Source organism: Micromys minutus (genome assembly GCF_963924665.1).
Source record: "Micromys minutus genome assembly, chromosome: 16".
Classification (NCBI taxonomy): domain Eukaryota; kingdom Metazoa; phylum Chordata; class Mammalia; order Rodentia; family Muridae; genus Micromys; species Micromys minutus.
Window position 1 is genome coordinate 40307034 of NC_137985.1, and position 12268 is coordinate 40319301.

At 51.5% G+C, this 12268-nt stretch overlaps 1 protein-coding gene across 5 annotated transcripts; it reads right to left on the reverse strand.

Moving 5' to 3' along the window:
- Positions 1–1084: 1084 nt before the first annotated feature.
- On the reverse strand, positions 1085–5634 carry ZBTB16 (zinc finger and BTB domain containing 16; the record flags this gene model as incomplete). 5 transcript variants are annotated; one of them, XM_080930336.1, is made up of 3 exons in its annotated part: positions 5089–5227; positions 4654–4759; positions 1085–2445 (listed from the first exon to the last, which is right to left on the reverse strand). In XM_080930336.1, the coding sequence occupies exon 3, from the start codon at positions 2354–2356 to the stop codon at positions 1085–1087; it is 1272 nt and encodes a 423-aa protein (XP_080786462.1). In that variant the 5' UTR covers positions 2357–2445; positions 4654–4759; positions 5089–5227. The 5 variants fall into 5 exon arrangements, with proteins under 5 accessions (XP_080786462.1, XP_080786461.1, XP_080786463.1 ...); XM_080930335.1 differs by lacking the exons at positions 4654–4759; positions 5089–5227 and adding an exon at positions 5355–5634; XM_080930337.1 differs by lacking the exons at positions 4654–4759; positions 5089–5227 and adding an exon at positions 5349–5634.
- Positions 5635–12268: the final 6634 nt, after the last annotated feature.

Here is a 12268-nt window from a genome sequence, read left to right on the forward strand (position 1 = left end):
GGGAGAAAATGATGGGCCTGTAGTTTATGCCAATGGGCTTATGGTTTATGGCAATGAGCTTATGGCTTATGGCAATGGGCTTATGGTTTATGGCAATGGGCTCGTAGTTTATGGCAAACAGAAAATGCAAACCCACTGTTCATTCCCTCTCTCATGAGCACTGGTCAGTGCTCCCAAACAGGAAAGGCAAACCCACTGCTGACTCCTTCTCGTTTGAGTGCTCCCTGATCTGTTGTGCAGGAAGGACCCTCTTCTTTACAGGGTGGCTACAAGGAGCCATAACGCACAAGAAGTCTTACTTTGAATCTCTCTGCCTCGGTAGGACTCAGTCGCAGCATATTAGTAAAAGAAACACTACCTACCTCTGGGGGATATTGTAACCAAGGTACAATAACAGCTAAAGTACTGGTCCTGAGCCAAGCACATCACAAGGACTCAGAAGTGGGAAGGGGGTTGCAGAGATGAAACCAGAAGCCAGAGGGCAGCCAAGGCTAGCCCTTGTGGTAAAAGATGTGGTAAGAGACTGAGTCACGGGTTGTAAGGCCAAAACTTTCTCTGCCTCGCGGTGTGTCTGCCAGAAGAGACATTTGAGACCTATAGGTACGTAAAGGACTTAAACAACACGCAAGGCCTGCTTTCCTGCTGCCAACATCAGCCTACCACTGCACAAACCATGCCCAGTGGGGAAGGAAAAGGCTATCGTCTGATAACATGGCTCGATCCAGGCCAGAGGAGACCCTCTGCCCAAACCCCACTTCCTGCCCTTTTTCTCACCACTTTATTATTAAATAGTCGCTCTTGGCAAAACAAGAGCATAGACCAAACCACAGGAAAACCAGATGGAAGCCCGAAAGAAAAGGGAAAAGAAGGCCTACAGGCTGAGCCCATGCGTTCCCAGATGTTATGAATAGACACCATTTCTTCCCGCCATCCTCTGAAAATAACTGTGCCCTCCTATACCTTGATATCGGGAAAAACGGTTTGGTTTGATTTTTCAAAGAGCACAAAGGAGTCGGGTCCTCAGATTCGGGCATAAAGAAACTCCATTTGAGCCAGAGTGTGGTGGAGGGGCTGAGGCAGGGGCTTACCTGTGCTGCTCCACGGCCTCGTTGTCCGGAAGCTCGACCCCACACACGCTGCACTGTTCCCCCAGAGGACGGCTCTCGGCCTTCATGCCCACGGCCAGCTCCCCCAGCTTGCTGAAGAGCTCTCTCTGGATGAAGCCCTGAGGCAGCAGACTCCCATAGGTGCTAAAGTCCATGGAGACTGCCAGGGCAGGTTGCACATGGAGACCAGAGGTCACTGAAGATGGCACGCTCAACACAGCATCAGCCTTGTGGTTGGGCAACACGGAGTAGATGCCCAAATGCTTCTCCACTGGGGGTGCCAGGGACTCCTGTCGTCCAGGGGGTCCCTGGCCAGCTTCAACAGGAGGTGAGAACTGCTCACCACTCTCCTCTCTCCCATAATGCAGCTCTCTGGCACTGGTGATGACACTGCCTCTCGTGGGGGTCCCAGGTCCCTCTTTGCTCCTCTCCTCAAGCTTGTCCCCCATCCCTCCTGAAATGCTAGGCTCAGCCGCCCCAGGGCTGTCCTGGCCAGGGGCTTCATCAACCTGCATCATTTCCATCTTGACCTCAGCCACCCCAGGGTGCCGCCCACCCCCTGCCAGCGTGGGCTCCTCAGGCCCTGCAGGTGGCTGAAGAGTCCCTTGCAGGAGTGACTGTCCTATGGTCATCAAACTGTCCACTGCTGCCTTGGTAGGACTCATGGCTGAGAGACCAAAAGAGGTGGAGACCGAGGGGCTCTGGTCTACCATGGGTCCAGGGAGGCTCTGTCCAGCCACACTGGCATAGCCACTCTCCTCGCTGGAATGCTTCGAGATGAAGATGTTCTTGAGGTAACGGGCCTTACGGTCCTCTTCTTCTTCGCCCCCACCATCAGCCATGGTAGCCTCTGTGTCATTGTCATCGGATGCCTGGATGGTCTCCAGGATCTTCAGGCACTGTTCCTCCAAGTACTCAATCTCTAGGATCTCAGCTGCATACAGCAGATCATCCAGGTCCTCTGCCTTGGCTTGCAGTGTGGCCGTGTAGGCATACTCCAGGATCTGCTGGAAGGTTTTTGGCGAGAGGAAGTCCAGAGTATAGTGCTGGCTGTTTCGATGGAAGAGGATCTCAAACATCTTGCTGGTGCAGGCTAACACCGTCCGGTGGGCATGGAACTCCTGGCTGTCCACCATGATGACCACATCGCACAAAGTACCGGCCAGTCGCATCTGATTGGCCTTGCACAGCAGTCCCGTGGGGTGGCTAGGGTTCTGCAGTTGGATCATACCCATCTTTGTCAGATCCATGATGCTCCCCTGGGCTCAGGCATGGGGCTCTCTTTCCTTCTCTGTTCAGCAAGGTGGGGCAGGGTAGGCTTCGGGGCCAGCAGAGGGGACTGGAGAAGAAAAGAGAAGACAAAAGGGGTGAGCAAGTGACAACTTCCCCAGTGTCCCTTATAATAAAAATTCAAACACTTCAGTATGCCTCCACTCCAGAAAGGGGCTGGGGGCATTAACAGAAGGGGAGTGGGCTTCCTAGAAATGCATGATCATCCTTTCCAACAAGCCCAGGAAGCTGAGAGGAAAAAGGTTTATGCTGCCCCACACAGCGGTCCCCCCATGCTCTGAAGCATGCATCAGATGAAATGAAGACTGTGATGAATCCTAGGCGTTCTTGAAAGTAGAGCCTTCCTGTGTAAGACCACCATGAGGCTCACAAACGTACTTAAAACTAATGAGTTTTCAACCCCTCCCTTTAGTCAACTTAAGCGTTCAGCTTTACTGTCCACCCTCTATTGGCAAACCCTCAACTTCAATGTTTTTCTAGTTCCAGCTCACTGAGACAGCCTGAGGAGACAGCCAGATCTAGCCAGGGCTTCCTAGCATGCTGGTGGTCTCCTATCTGCAGGCAACGGAGCTGTGCTCTCCTAGTCACCCTAGATATGTCTCCTCTCCGTCACCCAGTGGTTTCTATGGCCTCTGTCCTTGCACTCTGAAGTCAGGGCTGCAAAAGACTGGCAGACCCATTCTTAGGCTGTGACAAGCATATTACCACACACACACACACACCTTCCCCCTTCCCCACCCCACCCATCACATCACATTCTAGCTTAAGTCATTTCTAACTACAAGTTCCTCAAAGTTGCTGTAGGTGTCCAAGGTGTGTGTGTGGGGGGGGTGTGCATGTGCATGCATGAGTGTCTACAGACAATTGTGCAAAATGCTACAGCCTCCTCTTTTACCTCTGGTCCACAAGCCCCCAGTGGACAGAATGCTCTAAAATGAGAAAGCAGACAACACCATAGGAGGATATGTTCCCAACAGTCTTGAGGGCTCACACCAGACTGGATGCCTCCCAGGTGTTGGCAAGCGGTAGGTGACAAGGAGAAAAACTGACACTGAATATGGCTCTGACATTGGCACCAGTGTCTCTGGCATGAGTTAAGCCCAGAAGGAAGGGGAGACAGCGCTGGGACACAAAGGTCTCTCCCAGAGTGTGTTCTGGATGACTGAGAGGCTCCCAACTTTGAACAGCCATTGGGACATAGGCAGAAAGACCTACCGGGATAAGGTCCCAACCTCTGTCTGTAGCCAACATTTCACACAGCCTGGGGAGAGAGAGGGTGGAGAGAGCTAGGCTTCTCACCAACTTTTCTTAGAGCTTGCCTTCACCCTCAACAGGAGTCTTAAGGACTCTTAGGCGCAAAACTCATGCAGAAAGAGTTAACAATATTGGCTGGCCACTCCAAAGTGGAAACGGAGGACATCAACAAGGGTGAGATATCCATTCATCAAAGGCTGCATGAACGTGGTGTGCTTTCAGGAGAGATCAGAGATTCAGAGAACTAAGAAGGGAAAGCCAAAATAAAGAAGGTTCGCTGCCCGAATACCTTCCCCCAAAGGAGCCTTTTGGACCTTGGGGGAAATCAAGGTGCCCTCTCCCTAACCCGCGGATCCGCACCCGCGGTCTGATGGTCGGTTGCTAGGTGAGGCGGTCAGCCGACTCTGGGCAAAGCCAGCGCTAACCCGCCAGAGCTCCGAGGATCGATGGAGAAACACACCCCGGTTCCCAGAGACCCCCGCCGGGACTTGCATAGGACTTTGGCAAACTTGGAAAAGCAACTTTTCCCTGGGAGTCAGGTGCCTGGGAGAAAGGGAACGGAGCTAGGAAAAGGGGGAAAGCGAAAGAGATCGGGGAAAAGAGAAGGTCCGAGCGGACTGGACGGCGCTGCTAGGCCGGCCGGGCGGCGCAACCCCCCGGGGAAGAAAAGGAAGCACAAAAGCCGGGAGGCGAGTGGTGGGAGGCCATCTCTGGGTCCTCCACTTTCCACTCAGGATCGGGATCCCCGAGAAGCCACCAGCAGGGTCCCCGGCCTCCCGCACCAGCTGCCGGCGTGCCCGAGTCAGACACGCTGGGAGCGTGGCGGGGAGGAGGCGAGCTGGTCGCAGCGGCGCGCGTCTGTGCATTTGGTGGGGTCCGCAGGCTGGCAGGATCGTGCGCATTTCGAGCGCGTGCGGGAGCATGCGAGGGGCTGGGCGAGCTTGCAGCGCGCCAGGGTGGGAAAGACATCCCGAATGCATCAGGTGCAGAGCCGGGAACCCACCGTGCGCGGCCGGGAGCGCACAGCGAGCTCCGGCTCCACGGGCTGTTCCCACCGAGAGCCGAGGAGGACCCGGAGCGCCAGAGTCTCTCCGAAGCTTCCCTCTCTCCTTAAAAGGGGGCATCAAGTCCAATCAAGAAGAAGAAGGAAAAAAAAAATCCCACCACGTTTTCACTAAAGAAAACAAAACCTGAGCGGGTACCAGTCCCCTCCCACCCGCCCCCCAGGTTCCTCGGGTTCTAGCTCCCCAGCCCGCCAGCGAATAAACACAAATAAATAAGGCACAATCCTATCTCACGCCAAGCGCACCGGTCCGCATACATATGAGCACCCACAGGCTCTCTGCTCCTCCGCCAGCCCTTGCCTGTACAAAGACACCCAGTCCCCGACTACACGCGCCCGCAGCCCTGGCAGACCTCCCGGCCTGCCACCTCTCACCCGGACCGGACCGTGCCCGGAGGAGGAAGGTTGGTGAGGCAGCTGCGCCCAAGCTGACAGCCTCGGCTCCGCTTTCTAGCTGACCCCCAACCGGCACGGGCGATCGCTGCAGCGGCAGCGACCAGAGAACCCCGCACGAGCCCAGCGGCCGAGTGGCCAAAGCTAGCACCACCCGCCTAAACCTCTCCCGCCCCAGGGCGCCCTGGCGGGAGGCGGTCGCTGGGCGGTGCGAGTCCTTCCCGGGTTCCCTACACACATACACTTACGGCTTGCGGAGCCTGGAGCTTGGGGTGGGTGTGCGTGCCTGGGGGGGGTGTTAGGGGTGTGCCTGGATCGGGGAAGGGGTGTTGCTGGGGAACTGTTGCTCCGGATCTCACGGCGGCAGCGGCGGCATCGCCCGGCAGTTCGCAGTACCCGCTCTCATCACCCTTAACTCCTCTCTGCCGCTAGGTTAGCAAATCACCACCGGCTGCGGCGCCTCCGCCGCGTCCCACGTCAACGCCGAGCCCCCTCCCCTGCGAGGCCCCGGCGCCTCTCCATCTTTAGTGCTGGCGGCCGAGCCCGGCTCCCTGCCCACAGCTGCCCCCTCCCCTCCCCCTGGCCTGCCCTGGCCCGCCCACCCCGCCCCACCCCCGCCCTGGCAGAGCCCGTGCGCGCTCCCAGCCCTGCCCTCCCTTCCCGGGCGCTCCCCTCCCTTCCCAGCGCTCGGCGCTTTGGGCTTCTCCTGACATCTAGCTGCTGCCCCGGCGCCAGCGGCTGTTGCTCGTGGCTAGGTGGAGAGGGCAAAAGGTTGCAAGGAAGAGGAGCCGCAGAAGATCTGGAAACCAAGGGGTCAGAAGGATGAGAGAAAGGGAGGAGCAGTTCCCACTTTAGCCCCGGTTGTTTTTTTTTTTCCATTTCTAGTGGGCATGCTGTGTATATCCCCCGCCCCCAACTCCCCTAACTCCTGTGCTCAAGAGCGCAGTTTTGTCCCGTTTTCTATTATTTGCACCAATGTGTGGCATCTAGCCTTTCACTTTCCCTCGGGATGCAGATTGAATCCTTCCTTACCCTACACACTAGTTTTAAATTGGACGTTTCCCCAGTCCCAAACCAGGCCTCTCATGCCTGCCCGGTGCAGGGGTGAACGTCCGAGTTAGCGGGATTTAGCCTGATAAACCCAGAGGGGCCAGTAGAGATCTGGGAGAAGGAGGCACCTCGGTTTGCAATCTAGATTGTTGCTAACTGGGATGTCAAGGCCTGAGTAGTAATGCTTTCTCACTCCCAATCTCCGGCATCCTCCTTCTATCTTCCAGGAACCTGGATGGAAAGTTCTGAAGGTCCTGCGCCTAGCTCAGTTCAGCCTTCGGAAGCGACTGGGAGCCTGGAAGAGCGCTAGGCCGCTCCAGAGTACTTCCTTCCCTCGTCGGCTGGTCCACTTTAAAGGACGTAGTTGAGATGACAAACCGTAGACCAGAGAAAAATGTGTCTTTCCTCTACCTGCGGAGAGCTCCGACTCCTCCTTTTCACATGAAACTGGGCAGGGGGTTGAGGGTGGACAGTACTTTCCTGAGCTCCGACCTCCCTCAAAAGCCCGGGCGCAGTGTTGTTGGGGGTGTGGTGGAGAGCGCCACCCAGGGGTCTCAGAAAAGTCGCCCACACAGCTCCACCTTCAAGTCGTGAGGTCTTCGTTTTAGGCTTCGGTTTAGGGGTGCGGTGTCCTTGGCTTACCGTGGATCTCCCACAGGATTCGCAGAACCTCATCTTGATTCCCCAGGAGCTAAAGGAGGCGGCAGGTGGGCAGTGAATGGAGACAGAAACTCGGGAAGACCAGGTGGCAAAGCTTACACACGGTCTGCACAGGGCTGCTAACGTGGTGGTCATTTATAAAAACATCCTGACAAGTGACACTCCAATTCTCAGATTACCAGTGGCGCAGAGAAGTCAGCAGAACGGGGCACTGGAATGTGAAGAAAGAAAGCTGCAGTTGAATGACCCTGTCATGGGCACCATCGCAGGGATGAGGCAAGGGGAGACCCTCGGAATCAGCTGGTAGACAACAAAAAGCAACCCTGGGTAAAGGCTACCTGATTTTTCAAGTCAAGGCCAGCCCTCTGTAAGTCACAGGGGATTTGAGGAAGTAAGAGCAGGTGAGCATAGGGAAGCACCAGAGATCAGAGTGGATGCCTGGCCGTCGGAGTGGAGCATGAAGCTTGCTGAGTTCCTGTCTAAAGAGGGCTTGCTATCTAGGATCCACATCCACCTACCAGCGTCTCTCCAGCAGTCACCGGAGAGGCACGATTAACCTCTGATCCTATTCTCCCATTAATCCTCAAATCAGAGAAAGAGAATCCGTAGACACAATGGGGACGAAAGAACAATTCCTGCCTGGCTCTGGCCTTCCCCCAACCCCAACCATATTCACTCTATGTGAAAATCTCCCTTGCTTCATAAACTCTGCCCATTAAAGAGCCCAGCCCTTGTTAGGAAGTGTTAAAGAGAGAGTAATGCCTAGATTAAAGAGGTGGGGAAGGTAACGGAAAGGCAGGCAAGCCGTGGGCTGGGTGCCAGCATTGGGCTCCAGAGCATTTCCACTTAGCGATGAAGGCTGGCCACACAGCAGTTTGATAAGGTTTATTGGGCCCAGATAAAGCAGCAGCAGCCCCCACTCCCAAACCGGCACCATTTATAGCCGGAGCTGTGTATGTCCTTGGATCCTGGAAGGCAATGAGAGTCCCCAGTTGAGAGATTTCATATGGTAAGGCCTAAAACCTATGGTAAGGAAAAAAAAAATCAAAGGATCTCTCTCTCTCTCTCTCTCTCTCTCTCTCTCTCTCTCTCACTCACTCACTCTCTCATTTTTTTTTTTAAATCTGGTAGGGAAACTGGAAAATGAGCTTCTAAAAAGGCACAAAGACCATCTGATGTGGTAGTGGTAGTACTTTCTTTTTATCCCAGCACTAAGGAGACAGAGACCAGTCAAACTGAGTTAGAGGCCAGTCCCAGGTACCTAAGTGAGACCTTCACTCAAAAACAACACAAACCATAGAATCTTGACTTAAAGTTTTCTGACAAAATGCAAGAGGCCTCTGTCTTAATCGTGCTAGAAGCAGAGACAGAGATGAGCTAACCATTGGGCAGAATTCCACCACAAATCCCTCATTCCTTCATCCCCTCTTTTCCCTACATACCTTGCAGCCATGGAGTCTCTCCAAGCTCAGCTAGTGGAGGAGTATATAGTGAGAGAAACATAAAAAGGAGGTGGTGGGGTAACAGTTCGTTCAGAGCATTCCCTGGGAATCTTGCCATGTTACCTGTCTTGTTTTAGTTAATCCTTCTAATCACCCTCTTGGTGTTCCAAGACCATCCTCATTTGGGTTGATAAGAAACCTTGGTTGGGCTCAGAGACTGTTGAAGTCAGCGTGATGCATTGAATCACAACATGTAACCACACAGCTGGATTCTTTGTGTCTAGATTACTCTAGACTCTACTGAGAGGAACCAAAGAAACAACCAAGGGCTTTTAGTTTCCTTTTCTTTCTCAGTTGAACGGCCATGTAGCAGTGCACCAGCCCAAGTGACTCTTTGGTTATTATCTAAGGTTTCCTGCACTTCCTTTTTTTTCCCAGGATTGAAGACTGTTGAAAGGGAGTTTTGAATGACAGTAAAACATCTTAAGAGACTCTCAAGAGCCTGGGTGTGAATGGAAACCCCGAAGTCCTTTGGGCTGAGGATACAGTTTGCTACAGAGTTCTTGATCCACAAATAGCAAGTTCTGGGCTTGATTCCCCACCCCCACAGATGCTGAGTGTGGTGTGCACGCCTGTTCTGCGTTCCGTACATGAATTAAGTGGAACAACATCATGAGACACAGCTTCCAAAAAAAAAAAAAAAAAAAAAAAAAAAAAATCAAAGGGCAAAGTATTGAGGTGACCAGTATGTTCCAGTTCTTTAGGCTCAGAAAAGCCAATCAGATTGTTGCCGTCATCTTCCTTCCACCATGAGGGCACTGAACGCATCTCTTCTAGTTACCAAGGATGCCCTTGCTGGCATCTATAGAAACCACTGGGTGGCCAAGACAGGGTCTCACTATAAAACCTCTGTGGACCAATGCGTCTGGCTAGAGAACAAGTTTTCAAAGAGGAACAGAGGAGGGATGTTTTAAAGCTCCAGCAGCTTTTGGGGTCACTGTGAGCCCCAAGATTTCTGTGACTGAGGACAAGCGTTTCCTTCCCTTTCTCTACCCAGCATATTGCAAATGGTGTTGGGACCTAATGTTGTCAACTCAAATAGCAAATCCGAGTTGTTATTAGTGCAAAGATGCCCTGAGGGGGTAGGCAGTGTGGATGAGATCTGCAAGGAACGTTATGGCAAAGTGTGTTTATAATTATAATGGGATTTAATGTACACTGGGACCAGATGATGGCAGCCGTTTTAAAAAAAAGATGTCTAATAAGAGAGGTCCCTTAATGACAGGCAGCGGGGTTCAGGTTATTATGGGAAAGTGCAGCATTTCACTGGGTGTCACAAACTGTGTGCCAGGTTTATGGGGTTTCCGACAAAGCTTTGGGGTGAGATGCAGAAACTACTGCCTTCAGCTACAAGGTGCAATGTTTTAATGTTGTCTAGAGAGGGGCTGCACACACACACACACACACACACACACACACACACACACAGGCACAAAAGCATTTTCTTCCTTACACACAAACTCACTCGGGCCTCAGGCCAACACCGGATAGCTTTGGGTGTTTCTAGAGATCTGCTTTGTGTTGAGAAAGACAGCCTCAATTTCAAAACCAAAATTTTGTAGCTATCGAGGGGTGCATTTTGCATATAGCATGCACAGAGGGAATCGCTATGACTCCCATTATAGGTAATGAGAGTCCTACCACTCAGTCCCCAGGCACCATGCTGAAAATTAACCCCCACGTTTTCATTGGGGAAATGGGGCCTTCCTTTAAAACAAACAAAACTCTGTGTTACTTTGCTAGGAACCAGAGAAGAAGGGAAGCATAGCACATTTTTTTTTAGGTGTTCAACTCTCACTAGGCAGCCGTTTAACTCTCCAGTGCATCCTTGCAGATGTTGGTTCCAAGGCTCTATGGGGGCTGGAAAGATGCCTTGGAGCTGAGTAACACTGGCTCCCAGCATTCACGTGGCGGCTTGCAACGGCCATGTTGTAAGTCCAATTCCAGGGGATCCATTACTTTATTCGTTGGCCTCTGAGCATCAGACATATACGTGGTGTTCAGACATACATGCAGGCAAAACATTCACACACATAAAATAAAAATGAGCATTTTTTTTAAAGAAAGAAGACATGTTTGCCAGAATTTCATTCCAAACACCCATGCTGAGCAGCTACAACTCCCTGTAACTCTTCTTCCAGGAGCTCCAATGCCCTCTTCTTAGCTCTTCAGACACTCACACCCACATGTAACATACCCACACACCGGTGCACACACATGCACACAATTCAAACTAAAAATAAATCTCTAAAATTATCTAGCAGGGCTGGGCGTGGCAGTGTTTAACCCCTTCGATCCCAGCACTTGGGAAGCAGAGGCAGGTAGATCTCTGTAAATTTGAGGCCAGCCTGGTTTACAAAGCAATTTCAGGCCAGTTAGAGTTATATAGTAAATTCTCTTCTTGAAATAAAGAAATAAAGCCAGACGTGGTGGCACATGCCTTTAATCCAAGCACCCAGGAGACAGGATCTATGTTTGAGGCCGGCCTGGCTTACTTAGCCACTTCCATGCCAGCCAGGGGGGGCAGGGCACAGGACACAGCAGCTGTTTAACAGAGGTCTTACCCTCTATTATGGACAAAGCCTGTTAGAGCGTAAGAAGGCACCCACAATTCTTGGAGGTGCTACTGGGCCGCATTCTCTTAAATTGTGTGTTATTCAACATTTCTTTCCTAGTAATAAAGAAATGTATGAAAACCACTTTATTCCCCCACTACTGGCTACACCTGTGGTTACTATTGTTTGTTCGTAAAACTAGGTCTGGTCTCCTGAGGATCCTTAAAGTAAACTATGTTTAGGCACATTGTAACTATGTTTTGGTCAATAGTGGTCCATGTATATGACAGTGTTTCTGTAAGATGTTGTCTGTGAAACTGTGATGCCCTGGTAATGTCGTTAGTGCTGTCTTGATCTGTGTAAGTACGCTCACACAATGACAAAATTGCCTCCTGAGATGTTCGGAGTGGATCGATGCCATTTCTAGCACACAGCTTCATTTACCCCGACCCAGGGAGACAAGGCAAGCCAGGAGAGCACATGAACCCTCTGCTTCCAGCCACACCTCCAGGACTGAGTTTCTGGAGTTACTCTTCTTCAAATGGGAATTGTCAGGGACCAAGGCTCAGAGGCAAAGGCACTTGCTGTCAACCCTGATGACCTGAGTCCTATCTCCAGAGTCCACATGAAGAGATCTGACTTTTACAAGTTGTTCCCTGACTTCTACTCCCACATTGTGTGTGTGCTTTCATACACAGTGCACACACGTGTACACTGGTGTGTGTGTGTGTGTGTGTGTGTGTGTGTGTGTGTAGTCTGATGTGTTGTGTATACCTTTAATCCCAGAACTATGAAGGCAGAGGCAGGTGAGTTCTGCAAGTTTCTATTTGGTCCCTACTTGGTGAAACCTTTTTCTCAAAAAAAAAAAAAAAAATGCTTTTTCTTTTGAGACAGGGGCTCACTATGTCATCTTGGCTGGCCTGCAACTTGTTAATCTAGACCAGGCTGGCCTCGCTGAGACCTGCTTATCTGTCTCCTGAGCTCCTGGGTGCTGGGATTAAAGGTGTGTGCCACCATGCCTTTCCCAAAAAAAAAAAGGAAATTATATGTCAGGGTTTCAAAAACCACAAGATGAAGTTATATTGTTCAGTGACTGGTAATTTAAGCCAACTCTCTTAAAGTTATAACAAAAGAATTGCTACTATACTATAAATTAAAAATTATATTTTTATCAGTTTTTAGGATAACATAAAAGAATGCTCAGAGCTTTTGCCTGGAGAACATTTCACTGTACTGCCCTCTGTGTTGAGTGGGTGGGAGTCTGGAAAATGCCCCAGAGCAGAAGCTGCTGTGGACTCCAAGCCAGACTCTTGGTTCCTTGCCTCCCTTCCCAGATACGGTCTTTTTTTCTCTTTTGAAAGCCATTGCTAGGTTTTTAAGTAATCTCTCCCACTC